The 22,335-nt window shown below is 45.1% G+C and overlaps 1 protein-coding gene across 1 annotated transcript in view; it reads left to right on the forward strand.

Annotated features, from left to right (window-relative positions):
* Positions 1-1,321: 1,321 nt before the first annotated feature.
* Positions 1,322-22,335, forward strand: part of ISM1 (isthmin 1) — a 40,298-nt gene continuing 19,284 nt past the window's right edge. Inside the window, 4 exon segments of the mRNA XM_027747987.1 lie at positions 1,322-1,671; positions 1,673-1,766; positions 1,768-1,786; positions 2,449-2,945. Coding sequence (XP_027603788.1) covers positions 1,322-1,671; positions 1,673-1,766; positions 1,768-1,786; positions 2,449-2,945 — 960 coding nt within the window.

Raw genomic sequence — 22,335 nt, forward strand, 5'->3', positions numbered from 1 at the left:
GCCTCCGTAACCACCCCATTTTGTGCTCGCTGCCATGCCTGGCACCAGGATCACAGCAATGGTGGCAGGAGGAGAGCCCAGGCCGCGCGATGACAGCTGAAGCACATCAGTGTTTTTATCTTCTCAGTATTTTGATTAGCCCAAGGAATGTTTGGGTTAAAAAAAAAAAAAAAAAGCACCACATTTTTTAAAAGCCACATGACAGTCCCACAGGCTGTTATGGCTTTATGTAATATGGAATAGGTCTGGATGATTTGCTGCATAACCAAGAGTATCAGTGTGATACTGGGTATTTATCAACGAGTGATTTCATGAGATGGAGGGGTTGTACCTCACTCTGACGTGCTCAGGGCAGCCCCATGGAAGTCCCTACCCCGCACGATCCCCTGAGCTGACTGTTCCTACTGCAGTGCTATCACAGAACATGTTTGTGGATTAAAAATCCTTAAATCTGAAGGTTTGGGGTTTGTGGCTTTTGGTCACATCTTGAACAATACGCCAGTGCAATTATTTTAACCGTATTCCTGCCTGATTCCTGCATATTCACGGACAGTGGTTATCACTGGAAGGGAAAACCATCTGACTGGAAGGGTATGGGACATCATTCCAACTCATTCATGACCACAGCCTTCAGATGCACCAAAACATGCAAGAAACCTCCCACGAGCTCTAACTCTCCTCATGCCCCAAATGTGCCAGCTTTCCAGGTCGGGCACACTGTGGGCTGAGGCTCCCATGATCACCTCAGTCCCAGCTGGCACCGTACGCTGGAAGAACATCTCACCCTCACATTGCAGGAACCCTGCTGAGTACATTGGTCTCAGGCTGAAAATGTTTTGGAATACTTTTTCCCCATTTGAACCTTTTGGTACCAATTCAGCCTCCCAGCTCTGACACGCTCACACGGGCCATGATTGCTTGTATCCTCATTCTTATACATAACCTTCCCAATTGTGAAGAATGACGACAAAGATTCCAAAACTCCCGTCATTTGATAGGTGACTTTATTTATGCTTCAAACTGATTTGAGCTGTATTTGTTCTTGTTACACTGAGTTGTATCTTGAGCACTCAGAAAGAGGTCTAAGTTCCCTCAAACTGGATGCAAAGATACTGACTTACAGCAAGTGATAATCCAAGCCTGACTTTCACGTATTTTCAAATCCACGTTACTTTTAAATTTGGGGGCCTCCCATCTAAGAGAGAATTTTTTCTCCATGGCACTGAGGCAGCCAGCAAGCAAGAGGAAGGGAAATAAGAGTGAGGAATGTCAAACCCCAGTGGCCCGAGTCCTACCAGGGACACACAGACCACTGAAGGGGATGTGTCGCTTCAGTGCAGCTCTGTCCCAGGGGAGCAGTGGTGGCAGTCGGGACACAAGGTGCAGCCGTCTGTGGGACAGGGGTGTGGGTGCAGCAGTGGGGTGTCCTGGCAAAGCAGGGCTTGCAGAGGGGCAGGTCGGCACAGGGAGGAGGGGAGCAGGGTGTAGGGGGGGACACGCTAGGCTGGAGCATGAGCTGCAGAAAGGGAGAAAGGAAAGGGGGGGAGCAAGGGGAGAGGACAGCAGGGGAGGGAGGCAGGGCAGTATAAAAGCATCCGACACATACCTCTCCCGACACAGAGCGAGGGGGCGAGAAAGTGGGTCTGGAAGCAGCAGCAGCAGCAGCAGGAGCCAGGAGGCGCGGCGGCCGCTTGCAAACACGCACGCACGGTGGCAGGAGAGAGTGCGGCGCTGCCCCTGCCAGCCCTAGGGCACTGGAGGGAAGAGAGAGGAGAGATGGAGCCAGGTATCCAGCTCCCCGGGAGGACAGCGGGCAGCTGAAGCTTTTTGCAGCCCCTCGCCCTCCGCGCCCCCATTCCATTTCCCACGGCCGAGCCAGGAGGTAGAGAGGAGGAGGAGGAGGAGGAGGAAGGGGGTCCGGAAGCAGCGATCTGCCCCTCTTTCCCCCAGGGGAGCTGCAGCCGCCCCGTCGAGGTCTGCGAGCGGGCGGGGGTAGCGGTGCCACCCCCGCCGGGGGGACGCGGGACAGTGCGGGCCCGGCGGGGCGGGCAGGGCAGGGCAGGGCGACGCCTCGACGGGCGTCGCGAGGGGAGGGGGGAGCGGCGGGGCGGGCGAGGACACGGCGGCGGGAGGGGGGGAAGAAGCTGGTCCAGGGGCCACCCCCATCCCCGCGCGCGGAGGGAGGCGATAGCCCCGAGCTCTCTCCTCCCCTCGGAGCGTCCCGGCTTCCCCGCCATGTGAGACTCGTCCCCGGCCCCCCCGCTTCGCCCTCCCTCCCTCCTCCCTCTCCCTCGCACACACGCTGCCGGCTCCCCCCGTCCTCGCAGCGTCTCCCCGCCGGCCGCCGAGCCCCGCTGCTCCGCGCCGGCCGCGGCTCCCCGAGGCGGCGGGGGCTCGGCCGCCCGCTCCCTCGCTCCGACGGCCCGCGGTGCCTCTGGGCTCTTGCAGGGCCGCCCGCAGAGACGCCGCCGGCCCGCGGCCCCGCCGCGGGTACCTGCCGCCCGCCGCCGGGCATCGCCGGGACTCTGGCGGCCGCCGCGCCGTCCCGCCCCGACGTGGCTCCGCCGTGGGGCGGCGGCCCCCGCTGCTGCTGCTGCTGCTGCCGCCGCTGCCCCGCGCCCGCCGCCCGCCCCGCCGACGCCGAGAGCGCCGCGGTCCCCGCCGCCCGTCCTGCGGCTCCCGGGGCCGCGGCCGGGGCCGCTCCGGCGGCGGCGGCCCCGGTGGCGGCTGCGGCGGCGGCCGCCGCGGCTCCTCCTCCGCCTCCGCCTCCTCCGCGGCCGCCGCCGCGGGGCCCTAAAGCCGCCCGGCTCAAGAGGATGGTGCGGCTGGCGGCCGAGCTGCTGCTGCTGCTGGGGCTGCTCCTGCTCACCCTGCACATCACCGTGCTGCGCGGCGGCGGGGAGCCCCACGCCCCCACGGGCGCCGGCAACCACAGCCAGCGGCAGGTGAGTGCCGCCCCGCCTCCCCCAACACACACCCGCATCCCCCGGGGCCGTCGGGGGCGGACGGGGCGCGGGGCCGGCCGGGCTGTCGGGAGCCGCCGCCGTGCACCTGCCCCGGCCGCTGCCGCCTCCTCCTCCTCCTGCCCCCTCCTCCTGCCCCCTCCAGCCGCGCTGTCCCGACCCCCAGGGTTCCCCCGCCCCAGGGCTTTCCTGAGTGTCCTCTGCCTTCCTTGCCTTTACACTGTCGAGGGCAAAGCTCCCCGAGCCGCGGTTCGACGCCGCACTAGAGGCGTCGGGTCGGCTCCTACGCGTGTCACCGCTGTGTCGCAGGTGGGTTGCAGGGACGACGACACTTGGGGAGCGCTTCTGGGGCAAGCGAGGGATGGAGGCATATCCCACGCAGGGCACCTCTTTGTGAGGGCACAGCATTCCCCAGAGCGAGAGGGGAACACACAAGTGTATGGTGATGGGAAATACCAGAAGAAATCGTGTGGCTTTCCTTGGAAAGCATCGAGAGACGGGTTGACATTTAGTCCTGAAATAGCTGAGAAACTTAGGGTCACAGGTGCTTGTGACCCAGCCCATTCCAGTCTTCTGATCCCATGCAACCCGACGGTGTATTATGTCCAGCAGAGGTAAAGGACTTTTTTTATTCTGTTTCCTTATTTTCGCAGGTGATACTTTTTTATTCAGTATCACACATTGCCATTCATTTGTAATGGTTGGAGGCAGTGATCAAAGCCATAGAATCATCAACCTCCCCAGGCAAAGCTTGTAAATCTCCCGTCAGCTGCATGGGCCCTGACCAACTTTTTTTACCCTGCATCCAAGTGTTAAAGAAAACTCAACCACCAAGTTGACAGAAAATGTATAATTATTATCACCACAAATTTACGTAAACTGCTCTATCATCCTGAAAAGGATCATGGTCCCAGCAGGGCACATTTCCATAAGGCACAAGGAGAATTAAGGAGAGACCAGGCTGTACTGGTCACTCTGTTTGCACAAAGTGAACCCACCAGCTGCAGGAGGGAACCCAGATCTGCAGACTCAGCATCCCAGTCACAAACTGGAGTCAGTTCTTAACTCAGAATATCTCCTGCTGGACTTGGTGGGAGTCCTGCTTGGGAGTGCTCAGCACTTTGGGTAAGGCCCCACCTGTCTCTCTTTTGAGCCACAGTTTTATCACCAGCTCGACATTCCAAGATTTTTTTCTTTTAATATCTGCAAGAGTTTTGGTCATAATGTTTTATAAATGATGCTTTCTTTCTTCATGGGCACTCAAAATGCCTTTTGACATGATGTTCCTTGGAAAAGTAAATTTGGAGAGGTTTTTTATGAGGTGTTTGCTATCATTAGAATAACCCTGAATTTGCCTTTTCTTGACAGGCTTGTAACATAATGAGGGAAACATCTGGGCAGGTGGGGACTCCGGGTGATGCCATTTCCCCAAGGAGCTCCATTTAGAGCACTGTTGTAAGGTTAGGGTGAACCAAGAGGAAAGTCATCCTCAGATAATTATCCTGGATTATTGTCATTGTAGTCGGTTGTCTCGTGAATATCTCTTAATTATTGACTTCAAGAATTTTTTCTGTCCAGTGATTTTTTTTACAGATTACTTTAATCAACTCTGTGCCTTTAAGCATCATGATAGCTTTAACAGTTCATATTTTCATTGTGTTTTGCCATTTGTAGAATTGAAATTTTTATATACTTCCCAACTGAATTGATTCTGCAGTTATGCATTTGAGAGAGTGTGTCTGCACAAGACATTACGGGGGGAAAGGATATTGATTAGAGCAATCGGTTAAACAGATGGAAGCCTATCAATTTTTTTGCTTTCGTGACTTCCATGGATTCTATTACGAGCTGGAAAATCTTGTAACCTGCTTTAGGAAGTTGCACTCTTGACAGGCAGATACTTCCATTCAGAGCATCATAATATAGATCTTGATGGCAAGTTTGCACTGGGATCTCCTGATTTTGGTGGGATTTGGGGCTGTATCGTGGCACATGCTGAAGTGAAACGCAAAATCCTAGTGCCCTGCACTCCAAGCTAGAGAATCAGTGTGGAAAACAAAACTGCACAACCCCAGACTTGTCGACAAAAGCACTTAGAAATCTCTCAGGTTTTTTCTGTCTTAGTAGGTCTGTGGAGAGAAAAGATCGGAAGAAGCGATTAGGTCACTTCTCATGAAAGAGTAATCTTTGCAGCAACTGTTTATAGATGTCTTTTGACATGGCAAATTTGTATCAAAAGCCCCTCAATTATCAATACATGGTATTTTGGGGGGCTTAGGCAGTCAATTTGCACAAATGAAGTGGTCAGAATTGGGTCGTTTTTACATAAAACAGATTCAGGAGGAATCCTTAGTAATCTTAAAATATTGTTGAAGATTTAAATAGTTTAAAATATAGACCTGTAAGCATTTTGAAGTCTGATTCATTAAGGGAGGAAGAGCTGCTGTTTCTCCCATCCCTTGGTCCTTCAAATGAAGGAAGGATTTTGGAGGATAGGTTTTGATTTCTTTTGGTCTTTCAATCGTGTTGACCCCTGCAATTAATTAAACTGATAGATGAAAGAAATACAGAAAAAAATCCCTTCAATCCTAAAATTAAACAAATTGTTTCTTCCTCACTCTGATTTTTCCTTTTGGTGCCCTTCCCTGCTCTGTGTGTGTCTCCAGAGATCCCAGATGTCTGGGATTGTCTTGTGTCACTGTGTCTTGTTGCAATGGAGCAGTGCTGAGGAGAAAATCCTAATGTACTCCTCTGGTCCTCTTTGGGATGGGTGAGATACAGGCACAGGCTCCCTCAGTTCACTGCTGCAGAAATGGTTGCTGGGCCTGCTGTTAGAATTGGGTTGTGGTAGTGTAAACTAACACAAGATGGGAAATCCAGATTGGAGCTGTAAAATATCTCACAGTCTTGAGTTATGAGAGGGAATCAACCTTGTGTTTCTCAATCAGATTTTATTCCCTTTCTTCCGTCTCTTCCAAAGGAAAAAAAAAAAACAACAAACAACGAAAAAAAAGGAGATTTGGAGAGGGAGGAGATTTTGGGCTTTTTCTGGTGAGATTTCTAGGTCTAATTTAATTAGCATCCAGAATCTGTTGTGGAGTATATTTGTGAATTAAGGAAGTACAAACTTTTGCTTCTGAAGAAGAGCAAGTGAAGTTGTATTAAGAGATGGAAAAGCGCTGCTTTGGTATGTTTTTGTCTTTTTACATAGTTCTAAAATGAAGGGAAGACTTGAACATAAATTTTGGAAGACATTTGTAATACTTTACGATGCTCTAAAATCTGTCCTTTCATTCTGAGAGAAAATATTTCATCGAGAAGTTTATTCCCCTCACTTCTAATTTTTCCATAGCAGGCCTTGCACACCAAGAAAAACAGCGTTCCCACACCAAGAAAAATGACCTTGTAAAATGCAGTAACAGAGCCACCAACAATATATGCCATAGCACATGAAGTCAGACTCTCCACTGCGGTCCTTGCAGCAGTATTACATTAGCCTGAAGCTCGGTAATTGTGCTTAAAACTGGAGCCATGTAAGAGAACATAATTCGAAAAGGAGCACAGTGCTGAAAACAGATTTTTCCCTTTAATCGCCCTTCTCCTGTCCTTGCCCCCCTCCTCAATGAGCATGTTAGCAATTACAGCGTGTCAGAAACGTTCCCTGAGCCCTACCAGGAGAAACACATTCTGCTGCTTACAAATGGTTGCACAGGAGTCGCTCTCCAAGGCTCGTGAGGAGCCCTTTACGGAGCTGAGCTCTTAAATTTTCTCTGAAGGTCCACAGCTCAACGTCATGAGAGGCTCAGCAATGGTGTGTGCTGTCTGCTGCCTTTGTTGGGGTGCACTTCACTCTTTTCAGGACCTGTGCATTCTTGCTGACCCTTGCTCTACACTCAGGCAATTTGCAAAACGATCTCCAGTCGGATACAGTGGCATATTTCAGCTTTCTGGCTTCCTCAGTTAAGTAGGACTCAAGCTGTTTACTTTGGGAGAGTTTTAGACTGAGTTTTTTTAAAGCTTATTTGAGCTCTGGAGCTTTACATTTGGTTAGTTCTAATAGGAACCGATCGTCTAAGTCGTCCTTGAAAAACTGTCGACTCCACGTTCTGCATTCCCGTTTTCCAGACTGGCCTTAGCCTATGTGAGATGCCAATAAGTGGATGTACATCGTGTGTTTAATACGAACACTAAATCCTTTTCTGCCTTAAGAGCAGTTCATATGAATAACTTTCAGAGCAGGTGGCTTGTGAATGAGGCAGACTGATCCTCTGCAACCCAAAATCTCTTTTGGTGAGGTGGTTCCTCATGGCAGAAGATCCTGTTCCATGCTTTTTGGCAGGGACAGTAAAACCTGCCTGGTCTCAGCAGGCTTTGCTGTGCAGGCTCTTAGCTAAAGCTCACCCTTTGGCATATGTTCCTCCAGTTGTGCACTAAGCTTTAGGAATGACTTAGACCATGTGCAGTTCATTCTCTCATCTCCCAGGGGAGAGAATTATGTGTGCTCTTTAGTGGTTTTGCTAGTGGGCTGTGGCTTGTTCCAGGATCGAGGGGGAGGGAAGAGTCATTAGCTTACGTGTGCTGCTGCTGCATGCATGGAAGCAAAGGATAAAACGGGAAACAAGGATGAAGGACTGAGGTTGCTGCACTGAGCAGAGCACCATTTTCTGGCATCCATTGCTCCCAGGAGAGATTCTTTCACCTTTCCAGCTTAGCTCCAGGAAAACTCCAGAAAGTATTAATTAAACTTCATACCTATCACTTTAATTAATTTCCTAGCAAACTAAAGCATCTTTGGTGGAAAAGGGCTACCACACCTTCAGGGTAGGATCTGACGAGCTTTCTAGTATCTTAGACTACTGCAATAATTCAGAACAGGGATCCAGGAATATTGTATTTAGTTATGGCTGCAAGGAGCAATGTTAGGCAGGTACAAAAGGAACTTCCTGCATTAAATTTGACCAAGATGTTTGGATGAGGCATATTTTGCTGAGCATCTCTTCAGCTCAACAGCTAACAGTTACTGTTCATCTTGGGTCACCACTGATAAATACCTGGCATTAAATCACAGGGTGCCTCTCAATTTTGTCTCTGTAACTACAGCTCAGAGAAGATTTTTCCCAGTGCTTTATACTGAAGAGGAGTATACAGATTTTATGATTTGAGCAAGATTTAGGATCATTTCCCTTTATAGTATTGGGCTATTTGTGTGAAAAAAAAGCAGAGTGGGCGTTGTTCTAAATTCTAAATTCTGGGCCATCATGGTGTTCTCATGTCCATTCCCATGGGCCTCGAGCCAGCCACAAACCACAGTGACTACTACAAGGAGAGATCCCAGAGACATTCCTCCTTTTGCCTTTCTCTTCTCAGTCCATCCTTACCTGTGTGTGAAGGGAGTGGTTAAAGGGAAGCTGCTAACAGGGATTCTGAGCCCTATGGTGGCCAGAGGGCTGACTTATGGCAATGCAAGGAGTGCTGGGTTTGAGACTGGTCCCTGGGAAAGTAACCCAGGAAAGCTGTAAGGATCACCCTTGATGACAATGAGAGTGGAGAGGCCAGGCATGGGTACAGAGAGGTCCTGGATGGAGCTGGGTTGGTACTTTCCACATTGGTTCATCTAACTGGGACAGTCAGCACTAGTTCTGGAGTAGCTTTTATTTTGTGGTCTTTGTTGATTGTGTAGGGAAGTTTATTCTCCACAGAATGACACCGTTGGTCCATCACAGCTATAACAGTGATACAACCACGCTGCTGCTGACCCTTTGCTCTTACGTGATTGGCACAATCTCCTCCAGCTTCGGTTGTCAACCCTTAGGTTCAGTCAAATTTCCCAGATCTTTCCTCTCCTGATTCCAGCTGTCCACAGAAGACAGGAAGCCTAGAGCTGAAGCTCTGCTGGTTGTTTTTATGACCCCAACAATTTCATCATCTTTGTGCTGTCTGGTGCTGGTCACTGTGTACTCCCTCATGATTTTTAACATACACCTTATGACCTGCTAATAGGTAACTGAGCCCCAGTACTTAAAGGTTCAGCATACTAAGCTTTTCCACACCTTGCCCTGCTGTGGAATTCCTTTGCTGGGGAGACATCTGTTTAACCAATCCAGGTTGTGTCGAATATAAATCGGGAACCATGGTTTGAATTCAGCATTGTTCTTTTGTCTCTACTCATATCTACGACACCTGCGTATTAGTAATCAATGCTGAACTGTCCCAAGACGGTGGAAAAGATCTTCAAAGAAAACAAGGAACGGTGAAAGAATGATTGATTAGGTGAGAACTCCGGCTGCGTTGTGTCACACATCTGAAAACTTCACAGAAAGTGAAGTGCAGAAGTCAGTGGTATTGATAATGATGCAGATGATGCCACTTAATACATACCCTAGGCATGTTTGAAAAGCTTTCTAAAATCATATGGGACAGAGATAGACATGACTTCGGAAAACCGAGTCATTGGCATGTATTCCGGTGGGAAGGAAAAATCAGTTTGAAAGCCTCTTTTTTTAAGATGCACAGGTTTGTAAATATTCATGCTTTAGGATTTCTCATTTGTTTTCTTTCGTTATGTAAAGGTGCACAGAATGCAAGTAACGGTAGGAAGTTATTTTGCCATGCTTTTCTTGTGCTAACATTTTTCTGTGCCACTTTAAAATCTTGAAATGCACTCATACTTCAAATATATATGCAGACAATTGTTTCCTTACACAAGCATAAACCTCAAAAATTGAAGCAATTTAGTTTTTCTTTGTGCTTGCATCCTGAAAGTATAGTGATAGACTAGACTTGGCAGGTTTAGCTGTCAAAGTTGGTTGCTTTGTGCTCTTCTGTGTGTTTTTGCCAGTCCTCCTTGCAAATGTGGTATTACCCAGTTGTGCTGGGTAATTTTTTTTCTGTTCAACGTGTTGGTTAGTGGTTGTTTTGCCCTTTTGTTACCATTCTTATCTTGCTATCTGCTTTAAGACTACACTAATTAACAGCTCTTTGGATTGACTGAATAATGTTCTTCATAAAGGATGACTTTTTAAAAGTGTTATTTTTCAGTGGGAGTGGGTCTTTTTCTTATTTTATTTTTAAAATCTCAACCCTGGCTTATTGAGGTTGAGATTCCAGCCTTGTGGTGTAGCTTGTGAACGATGTGTAGTGTAAAAAGGGTCTCCAGCCTGAACGGAGGCTGTAGGCACTGTCACAAGTGAATAATGGAGCGTAACTTTAAAGAGAAAAATACAAAGTGCTTTAGTAAGAGGCAGAAGGAAGCCTTAAATGATGCAGTGGTTATTAATGTTTCACTTTAAGACCATTGTGCCTATTTTACAAGTTTTGAAGACAGTAAATGCCAGGCTGAATTCATAGTAGAGATGAATAACATTTCCAAGAAGTAGCGTAGTGAGCTCATTGATACATCAGCAAGAGCAGAATGTTTCCAGTGTTGGTATTTCCATGTACTTTTGATTTGAAATACCAGAAAAAGAAAGAAAACAAAGTAAAATGTAACTTATTATTGTAATAAGGGATGGCTCACCACAGCGGTCGGTTGTGTGGCACTGTAATGCTTGGTTAGAGGAGCTGGTGTGGGCGGTACTGGTAAGCAGTTCCTTTATCCTTTTGTCCTTGTTTTTCAGTGCTTGGAGAACTCATGGCTGTGGGTCATATCTTTTCTATTCCTCTCTTCTAGCAGTCAGCAAGATGAAAGCGGGCCTGGAGTTGTTCACCTCCAAGCTTTTAATGTTATGGAGGTGTTCCTAAAGATGAGAGAGGAAAATCAGAGGTGAAATCTTTCTCTCAGCACTCTTGGTGGAGTTAGAGTATGTTGAAAGGAGAAGCTCAAACATCCCTTGACTTTTACGCCGCTGCGCTAGACCTGCGATCTCAGCGTGTTTAAATTGATCTTGCTCCACTGACTTCCACAAAATCAGTGCCTTGTGCTGGCTGCATACCCAAGATCCTCTTGAATATGAATCTTTCACAGCTCAGTTTTTCTACAGAACTGATATGCACATACTACAGGGGACCCCTATGCCTAAAGGCAAGCTGGGCTTTGGCGTGCGGCTTTCTTCCAACTGCATGAATTGATTCCCATCTCTTATGTTTCAGTGTTAGTTTCATACCCACTAGAAAAACCTGGCCTGTTTATTCCACAATAGTTGCTCTTCCTTGGGAATTTAACATTTCCTCTTTGCCTGCATGGCTGTTGGGATCAGTACTTGAGTACTCAAACCATTTAGTACGGTGTAAGTATCTATAAAAACCACCCAAATAGTGTGCCCCAAAAGTGGGTTCCTCCCTTTCTAGGGAGCACTTACTGAGTCCATGTTGTCCGTGGGCCAGGTTTAACTTCCACAAAGCTTCCTTTGGGCATCTTGCCTTTGCATTCCCATTGAGTTGGGCACTCAGTTATTGAACAACTGAATATTGTCATTGAAACACTTTTTTTCCTGTGTGCCAGGAATGCTGAGTAGGAGGTGAGGCTCTTGCGCCAGACGAGCTTTGCTGTAGGATGTGATGGAAAGAGGAGGTGACTGAAGACAGAGCATATTGTAACAGACAGAGCAGTGAAGAGGACCTAATGATAAGATGGCTATCTTTTTTTAAGCTAGTGCTTCAAAAATTAGTTACACAGCTTTGGTATCTTTATTGCCTTAGAAGTAACCCAGCAGCAGCAGTGTTTGCCGTGAGGAAACTATAATTACTCCACTGGAACCAGCTGCTGAAGTTTACTATGGGTGTAACAAAACATAAATTTGCCTGTTTTTACCTGCCACATACATACATCAGTGCAGGATTTTAAAATCTGTATGGGATTGGTCTAGATATAACACTAGTAACCAGATATTTACTAATGTCTCTTTGCACAAGTTACCCAAAGAAACAAAAAGGATTAATAATTTAAGTAGTTTAAAACAAACATAAAAAAATAAAAACCATAGCTACTTAACGTGGATTCTGTAATGCTACACTATACTCACCACCTACATTATTTGAGTTGCTTATACACTATTTAATTTCATAGCCAGAAATTATTTAGCAATACAACAGCAATAAAACTGTCCCTGACTTAATGTCTACAGCTACAGCTCTCATCTCTGAGAGCGTCTCTGGAAGTTACCTCAGTAATCAGACTGGAGTTTTTAAGATGCCATGTGTATATTGGCATTTTGTGCTGCTGATTTTAAGATTCTCTGGACTGAAGAAGTCTGTAAAGGTTCACTGCACAGAGCAGGCTGTAGCAAAGCAGTTAACGATTCTTGTGACATGAATGCTGCCATTTCAGTTTATTTGAATGACACTGGCATTCTGAATTAAATATATCACTTTTTATTAGTTGGTTGGGTTTGGGTTTTTTTGAAACCAGCTCAGTATTAGGCATGGGTCTGCATCTTAGCTAAACTATAACCTAGCCAGCCCCTGCCTTTTGCCCTGAGGAGTGCCCGGGGTTTTTCTAAACATGTAACCACAGTGATATTTTTATAAAGGAATGTTCACCTCATGGGATTTTTTGAAGGTGTTCTATTTTTTTTTCCAAGTTACAGCTTCACTTTATTGTACATGATGTCCAATAAAAAAGATATATGTCTGTGATTGGACTTTGAAAAAGGGCCATGGTGCCTATTCCATTTAAAGGGAATGAAGTCAAGCAGTAAATTTGCTGGTCGCCCTTTTCATATTGACTGTATCTGGGCCAGCAGTTGGTCTTTGATGTTGTAACAATAGAGCAAAGACAGAGGAGGAGGAGGATTAGGACCTCTATAATATAAAAACAACCCTGCATTCATCATGATTTTTATAGAGCACAGTCTTGTCTATTGGAGGTTTGCAGTATAGACTGCATATAATGGTCTGCAGAAAGAGTGCGGCAATTCTAGCATTTGCAGGTGGTTTACAATTCATCCATCATTACTCCTACCATCTCTTCTTAATTCAGTCTGTTTAGGCATTCAGCATTTAACTTTTCCTATGTTCTTATTCCTTCCTACAATAGGGAAACAGATGTTTGTCAGGACAGAGCTTCTGGAGTATCGTTTTCCATTATAGGGGTTGATTGTTGTGTTCTTTATGAAAGGCTTGCTGCAGCTGGCCAGTGGAGTATCTATTCCTCACCTTGTGCTTTAGAGTCCAAGCTTTTATTAGGAAAGAATAGAGGGGTGGATATGCATATGTCTAACATTTTGAATATATACCTTAAAAGGGACCTAGGGCAGCCACACTGTGCCTGTGTCTTCAGGCGTGCCAGAACAACAGTGCCAAAGGTTTCAAATGAGCTGTTTAGCCTGATAGAGTCCTGGAGCTTCTGATATGCATTTAAATGGTAGCAGCACTACCTCCCGAACCAAACATGCAGGAGGAAAATGCTCATCCACTTCCTGAAAATGTTTAAGGTACCAAATTGCTCTGAATGCTGGTGGGAGCAGGTAGGCTTTGCATTGTGAGCAGAGCTTGGAAAGGGCAGAATAACCCATCATGTGCTGTTGCAGCCATGTGTGTAGTGTAGCAGATATGGAAGGCAGGATGAGTGGAGTGTTCCCAGGGATGCAGTGATGGCAGCAGCAACGAGCCTGCTGCAAGGGGACCCATATCAGAAGCCCAGAGGCAGCTCTCAGGAAATCATCCAGGGATGCATCAGGTGAAATTGCTTTACTGCACCCAATTCCAGTGGCTCTTGCTTAAGGCATGATCCTGAAGTGTCCCAACAAGGCAAAAACACCTGGAATCTTGTCTACCAGACTCCAAAGACACCTGACCTAAGGAAGGGAAGGGGTGTAGGGGGGAAGCCAGTCTGTAGTTCATTTGACAGTGCAGTACTTGATTTAGGGTTGGATCATGTGCCTTCTGGGTGTTCAGGTTAGACCTGTGAGTCCAAACTCATGAACGAGTCACTGCTTGCCAGCTGAGCTGCACTAGCTCCTTAGATGTCTTATCCCACCTTCATCCCACAAAAAATATGAGGTCACTTTTATCAGTAAGTCAACACTGAGCAAACAGACCCTGCCCAGAGCTCTCACCAAGGTGACAGTGTTCTGTCCTCAGCCACGGTAATTTTTGGTCACCAAAGGCACAGCTCGTCAGTGAGGAATTGTTTTTTTTAGTTAACATCTACCATGATGGCCATTAGAAAGGGAACATCTGGTGCAGAAAACGCACACGTGCTATTTGTGTGCTCTGCTCTACGTCTCCTTCATCGAACCCAGATACAGCAGTGTCTGAGCTGTTTCTGCTTTCCCCAGCTGATGAAAGCAAACCACGTAAGGCTCAGCCGGTATAAGGTGGGAGTTCTGGCTAGTTAGAGGCATCACCTAGTGTTTAAAAGGGTTTGCCCTTGAGAGATCAATAGCTCTGAAAAAGCTGCTGAAATCCTTCAGTGGCAGTGAATTTGATTCCTGCTCTTCTTTGATCTGGCATTCATGGCTTTGCGAATAATGTAGATCAGAGCTGCCTTTCTCACCTACCCATCCCTCTTTCTTCTTCTCCTGTCTGTCTCCTAAGAGGATCATTTTTTCATGTTCTTAGACTCTGACTGTCTTAACATCAAGATAAAATGAACTAATTATCTGCATAACATCAGAGTAAGGGCCAGATTAATACCACCTCTCTGATTTTTTTTTCTTTATCCTATTTAAGTATTCCCACAATAAAATACAAGATGAGTATGCAGCTGAAATCATGTGTTTGCACACACATGGACTAAGAGGGAAAAAAGAGCTGCATATACCAATTCCCTGATATGCACTGCTGCCATTGATGAAAGGAGCCACAATTACATTGTAGTCAGGTTATAAACACCATAATACTCCCATGACAATTTTTGCAGTTGCTTGTAAGAGCTGTATGAGGAGAAAATACACTCTATCAGAGTTAAATAGCTGGAAGTGAGTTCCATGGCACAGCCTAAAAGGAATTGCTCTTCCAACCTGCTCTACAGTGCTTCTCCTGTATGTGCTTTGGGATCTCTCTTTGTACAGAGCTGTTCTCCCTCCCTGGGATCTGGCATGTTCACCATCTCTGTGCCTCACCAGAGGAGGTGAGGATATCTCAAACCTGAACTGCTTATCTTTCCTCTCCTACCTTGCTGCTGTGTCAGGCTGCTGGGACTAATCTAAAGATGCATTTGGCCTGCTCCATGCAGTTTATTGTCAGTGGCGTCTGGGTGGCTTCAGGCACATGCTAAGATTATAACAAGTTTGAAAAATAAAACCATTTATCCTAAAAATAGCTCAGAACTAACTAGTGATCATGGGGCGGAGGGGAGACAGAAATGAAGATATTTTCATTTCACGTAAGTGTCAGATTCAAAAGCATCTGCCTTGTTCAGTGCATGTATGGTATTCATTTCCTGTCTGCAGTCGATTGGAATGCCCCCCGAGTCGTTTGAAATTGAAAATCGAGTCATGCTTCTTTAATCAGCTCTAGGAAATAGCCCTCTCCCTTACTGTTCTAAGAAAATTTATATATACATGCATAGAATTCATAATACAGAAAGCCCACACTTCTCTCCAGGGCAAATCCTTTCTCCCCTCCTAGACAGAGAAGGGTCTTCACATTGTCTTGCCACGGTGTGCTGCCTGTCTAATCACTCGCTCTTCTTCCCCATCATGTCACTGGAGGGAGGCCTTTCTCCTGTGTATCTGCTTCCTCTGGTTTCCTGATGTGTCACTCGGGCAGTTCAGGGAGATGTAGAGAGAGGGCACAATGTCCACTGCCGGTGGCTTGATACAAAACCAAGGCAAGTATTGCACTGCGTGTGCAGATGCCATTTATGCTTAATGACTTCCAGTTGCTCATGTATCACTCTCCAAAGTTTTCTATTTAAATGGAGAGGGTAAAACTGTACACTTGAAAGAATATTTCACTGCAGGAGCAGAGGTGAGCAGTCCTGAGGCTGCCGGTCAGATTTCTGCTGCTGTTCAGCTGCAGACTCCTGGGTGCAGTGAGTGTTGTGAGGCACGGAGTTGGAGCACAAATATTGAAGGTAAACGAACACTGCCTTTCCTCTGCCTTCACCCTCTCACTTTCCATCCCAAGGAAAGTGCGTATTGGTGGGGAAGGCAGCTAAGGGAGCGTTGAGTAAATTATCTTGCAGCAATTCGATGGGGGGGGTGTGTGTTTTGAGCATCGAGACTCAAGGGATTTGCCTTTTTTCAGGCACAGAAGTAACTGCCAGAAGCACAGGAAACATCGTGTTTTTGGAATATAACACTTGTCTGCTTTCTTGCTTTCCCGTTATTAGCTTTTGCTTATGTGATGAAGTCATCATGTAACTCTTAGTCCACAGGGACTAAACACTTTCTAGTCTCTAAAAACATCTGCCAGTTAACACAGCCAGAGTCACAGACACTTTTGAAAGCATAGGGTGGATATTCAGTGGCATATGAGAGGGAGACACGGAGGCCGGGAATAGCTGTTTCTTGGAAACTAACAAGCTGAAGGCAACTTTGGAAATGGAAAAGGCTTCAAGTAAGGTTACTGTTTCAGCTAGGGAGAGATGAAAACTTCGTTTATTAAAGCTGGTTCACCTAGTGAAATCCTAGCCGCAGTGATTTAGTGAAAAAACTTGCAAAAGAACATCGTTTAAAACCCAGGAAAATAATTTCAGATGTATGTTTGTTCTCTTTCATTTACACTGATTTGGTGTGTGCTGGCCTGCAAAGCCTCACCAAAGAGTTGTGTACAAAAAGTATTAGTATTCTGGATTTCCTTTGCGGTTTTAATTGCAGCTTATGGCAGATTTTGCCATTCTGTTGGAACTTGATGTGTAAATTATTATACAGATTTCAAATGATGGGTGAGATTAGACTAGTTCAATTAAATTCAGCCAGGGTATAAACGAATTCTACTTAAAGCTTTATTATACTACTGATTTTATGCAAGTGTTTAATAAAGCCTAAAAAGAATTAGAACTTTCAAAGAATTTGCATTTTGGCACCACGGGTTATTGGAGTGGAATAGTTGAGCTACTCTTCAGTTGTACATTTGCCTGTTCAGCCACTAAATCAATGTGTCCGGTGTAGAGAGCTCAGGCCAGGCAGTGATTACAGGGAAGATCTTCAGAGTCGTGAAGAACAACTAAATGTTTACCACCAGCTAAGGCAACTGAAAATATCTGTTAACTACAAGCAAAACTTGGCACTGAACATCTGTCAAAGCCCTACACAATTTAATTCTGTGTGCTTGGCTGTCCCCTGGATGGCTGAGTATCTGCTGAAGAACAAAGCACCAGTGTGTACTACATTAAAAATTTACTAAAGGGCCTCTGTTTTTTCCAGCAGACATTGAGCTGTAATCACCACCAAGTCTCTATTATCAAAGTGTTTATACAAACTGGCAGTTCTTCACCTCCAAGCTGAACCATACTGTTTGTATTTTCCAGCTGAATGAAAACATGAAATACAAGCAAACAACAGAGCAGAAAAAAGAGCTGTGATGTGAAATGTGTGTCCACAACATGTAGCAAAAGGTTGCCAGATCTGAGTACACTATGGTTGGTTTTCTCCTTAAACTTGGAGGAAAAAATATGGTCTGCCAGAGCAGTTCAGATGTGGACCCGCTGTTTATTAGCGGTGTGGAGGAGACAGGGAGCTTGGTGAGAGGAACTCCCAGGCAGAGTCTGAATGAGGGATGGACCAAAGCTTGGGGACTGCAAGTCAGTAAGCAGGCTCAGTGGGGGAGGAATGGTGTGGCACTTGGGATGGATCAGTTCAGAAGGTCCAACAAGGCAATTCAAGCCTTTTCCTCCACCACGGAGGGTCCTGACTTAGTGTTGACCACATGCCTCGGAAGAGCTGCCTGGGAATTCCTAGACCTTGGATGAGAGGGGGCTTCAACACTACAGCCTCTGCAGTCGTAACGCACATCCTGGCTGCACATCCAGTGCTCAGGATTTTCTGTGTAGCTGTGAGGGCTGGAAGTTTTTAGTGTGAAACCCCTAAAATTCAAAAGCTGTGATTCTGCCATAAATGTACCCAGATGCTTTGAGATTCTAGTTCTGCTGGATGCAGCTCCTGAGAGCTATTTGATCATATGGCAGAAACCCAGCTGTGGTGGACTGGGTGTGTCCTGGGGCATCCCAAGCCCCTCACTGCCTCACTGTGGACTGCTGCTCCAACAGTGACTGCGGATCAACGTGTCTACCCTGAATTTCTGCTGTCTTAAGTGCAGCAGTATTTGTGACTCCATCCTGTTCTCCTCAGAAACAAAATCACTTCAAGAGCCACCAAAGCTAATGTGTCTCATAGCAGTGTGCTCTGGGATGACTGGGCTTGGTCTTTCCATGGCCAATTACTCACAAAGGCAGATGTACTGCAAGTTTAAACTGGATACACTGTCATTTTACAGATTTTGCTGGACTAAATAGAGAATTGTTCAAAACTAGACCATGATTAACAGGACATTATTATTATTATTATTATTATTATTATTATTATTATTATTATTACTACTACTACTACTACCAACTGTAACCAGTTATTCATCTTCTATTTGCACAGTTTAAAGCAGATGCTCTGTTTTAGAGCCCCTTAGTGAAAGCAATTGTGTGCATGCAAGCCAGTGTAGTCTGGTTTAAATTATTTATGAACAGTGATTATCTAAAATGTGCTATTAATTATTGAAACAATTAGTCTATGCAGTTCTCTAAAGATAAATAAGGCCTTTCACTTCATTGCCTTATATGAGTGAGGGGCAAGCACATTTTAAGGAAAAATGAGATAGCTGAGTGGTTGATGTGACACCCCTCTGGTCTGACTTCTGTCTGACTGCCTGGACTGTATATGGTATTAATCATAAGAGAAATCTTTCTCTGTGTATCTCTGATAATTCTTCTCAGCTTTTAACATCACTGCCTGCTCCTCTAACACTGTCCTCATACCTCATCCTGGTAGGTCCTGTGCTATTTATACTCATGATAAACCAAAAAAAAACCAAAAAACCAAACAAACCAGGAATTAGATCACCCAAGTTCATTACAGATCCTGGATCTGTGGAGGTGGAAGTCTCATGTAGTGTCCCAGTGTGTTACTCGGCCTCCCCAGGCTGGTTAATTTTAAAGTGATCATTTAGCACTAACCTGGAAACACACGACAGCCTTCAAAATGAAAACAATCTGTTTAGGCAGGTGGGAAATGAAACCAGTCCTAATGGCTGTAATGGTTTTCTGTGAAGGCCCCAGGCCTCATTTTGTCTCTCATAGCAATATAATCTTTTATAGCGTCTGTGAAGTTTCCTAATAAATAAATGTTCCTTGTTGCTGGTGGTTGAAGATGCTGTACAGGTGCATCATGAAAGTGCACTGGCAGACCGTCGGGTTTCAGTTCAAAACCTCTTGTCAAGATCATTTTACAAGATATTTCAAAGGAGTATACAAGAAATAAAAAAAGCAATGTAGCTGCAGCAGGGATTTAGTAATAGATTCCCTTGCTGTCTGGGAGCTGTTAGCATATAAGTTGCATCAGTTTTCCCAAATTCTTTCAACTCCATAATTAGTAGTACTTGCAAATGCGCCCTTAGTTTGGCAAGTGGGGAGAGAATGAAGGAAGGTAACAAATATGAAGGACAGAGAAAGAGCAGCTGCTTCAGAATATTTTCTGTAGCTACAGTCATTTCTTGCTTATTCTCTGTCTCGGTTGTTTTTCCAGAACTGGAGATGGGATTAAAATAAGGAAGAAAGAATTCCTTGCTTGCTAAAATTGCAGAAAAATTCCCTTTCCCCCTAGTTTGGTATTTTTACAAGTTCCCATTTCTGCTTAGTTTCTCTGCGGGGAAGAGAAGAGTACAGTTCCCTGCAGCTCATGTCTATCATGACAGAGGGAGAAACAAAATGTGAAAGCCAAGGGGGGAGTTAAAATACCCATTTGATTACTGAAGAGTTAAACTGCAGTATCAGGCAGAACATTTCTCCTGCATTGTCTCTTGGTGCCTTAAACCATGATGCCAGTGATGGATGCCATGGTGCAAGTCCCTCCTGGATCACCAACATGTAAAATTATCTTCACAAAATCCCTGTGAATTGCTCTTCTTCCATGGTTTATAGATAGACACAAAGGCACTGATATGCACTGACCTAGTGCCCTCCCTTTTTCAGTGATGGGTGTTGCAAGGTGTGTTATTCTGTAACACAAAGAGTATGGCAGATTTTCTCTGAAGGATTTAATTCATTGCCTTGTCAAACAACTATGGATAATATGTTCCTGCTCTTATATACTGTCCACACTTGGAACATTCAAAAATCCTAAGTTGTTTTTGTATTAGGAACCTCTATAATTGTCTGATCCCATGGGGCTGCAGAACTGTAACTGACAGCCAGCATGAGTAACCTCTTAAAATCATCTTAATGGAAAGTTTAGAAGTTGTGAATAATCCCGTTAAATGAAGGAAAGAAAATGTTTTATCTTAAAATATTTAGAGCGGATGCATCATTTGAGTAAGAAACCAATGTGCCTGAATTAGAAATGTCATAACTTCAAAGAAACTGAGTCAGTAGTTCAGAATGAAGTGACATAGCTTTTAAAGGAAGGCAAGCAACCCTGCTTTCCAAAAAGCATCAGGAATACAAATGGTGTACACCTAAAAATAAATAGTGTGAAATATAAACATGGGAAATAACGTAGAAATAAGAAGAGAAGAATATTCCCCTTAAAACCCAAAAACCTAAATTAAATTTCATCTATTAGCTTTGGAACACAACCCCTGTTTTCTTCAGAAAGGATGCCGGCACTGCAGTAAGGACACACTTTTTCCTGCTAGATGGGTCTTGGAAGAGCCTTTGCTGAGCTAATGCAGTAGAACAGAGTGAGCATATTCTTCTCTTCACATGCAGTTCAAGCTCACTTTTATCCTTTCACCAGAAATATACATTTCTAGTATTACTGCAAATCAACTTAGACACTACACTACACCAAGAAGTATCTACCTAAAAAATGGGCAGTCTCTCTCATTTTAGAAATGGCCTTTTGCTCCTGGTACTATGAGCAGATAACTGGAATGATCACGCATATTGAGCATTCCCCTTTGCCTGTGTTGCAATACGACACAGGAGCCCCAAGGAGGAATAGCTTGGGCTTGTCCTAGTGCAAAAGGGACTGCAAGAGATAACACTGCCTTTAGGCAGAGCACACACTGGTTAACCTGTGTCATTCCTGCCAGGCATTAGTCAGCCCTTCTCTTAAAGCCAAGCTCCATGTCCTTCTCAAAGGCTGCTCTGGAGCTCGTCTGTCGCTGACGTTAGAAATGTGCACCCAACGATCAGCTGGGGTCTTTGGGTCGTGTCCACCCTGAGCAAGCAGAGTGGTCCATCCTCCCTTCCCTGCAGCAGCCTTTGGGATAGAGCAGTTATCTTGTCCTCCCTCTATTTTTTTTTTTAACATTAAAACCCATCTCGTTCAGACTTTAATTAATGACAGTCCCTGCCCCAAGCAGCTTGGTAGTGGGCCCGATCAGCCTGATGTCATTACTTCACCATGACAATTTCCTAACTAACTCCATGTGATATTCCATCTGTCTGACACTATTAAAAACTTTTTATATAGCCCTTATTATTGTAGTTGCTGAGCTCCCCGCAAACATCACAGTGAGGAAGGGAAGTGCTGTTATCCCCACCGAGGCACAGACAGACCATGACCTGTCAGGATCACACAGCAAGTCTTATCAGGGAATTAAATACAGGTCTTTAAGTCTTCAACCAGCTCTAGCTGCATGGTATGTTAATGTGGAGAATCAAGTGGCAAGCAAATAGGGAAAGTATGAAATTGTATGTGAGAATTTTATTATTTTTTAATAAAACCTTACTTTATTTTTAATAAAGGTAAGATTATGGGCATGATATCCCACTAAAAGTAGTTAAGTACCACATTTTTTTTTGGTTCCTGACTGAAGTAATTTAATAACAGCACAATCACACCTTGTTGTTAGTCAGACATAACTGAGAAGCCACCACGAAGTTTATGGTTAAATTCTATTTGAAAACTGTGAAGTTAAAGCACATATGAGTAAGGAACCTAAAGTTGTCTTAGTGACTCTCAATTTTGTTTCCCAGAGCTCGCTGCCGTGTGATCTGCTTTATATTGAGTAATAGGTGAGCCACCAAAGGCATCTGAAAGTCCTTCCTGATGTTCAGAAAAGAGAAGGGTCTATGTTTTAGACCCCAAATAATGCATATTGTCAGGAGCACATACATTTTTAGCACTGCACACATACACTGATTCAGAACAATGTTTATGCATCTGTGCTGTAGACAGATATATACCTTTTGGGTATGACAATACCAAGACAACATTAATTCTGCTGAATCTGATTTTTGGACTCCACAAATGGAGTGCAGCGAGAAGGGGAGAGGAGAACCACCTTTGTTGTTGCTTGAGACAGTCTCACTTAGTCCCAGATTAACTCTTAA

Source organism: Pipra filicauda, unplaced genomic scaffold, assembly GCF_003945595.2.
Source record: "Pipra filicauda isolate LSUMZ 115617 unplaced genomic scaffold, ASM394559v2 scaffold77_size3566232_pilon, whole genome shotgun sequence".
Classification (NCBI taxonomy): Eukaryota; Metazoa; Chordata; class Aves; order Passeriformes; family Pipridae; genus Pipra; species Pipra filicauda.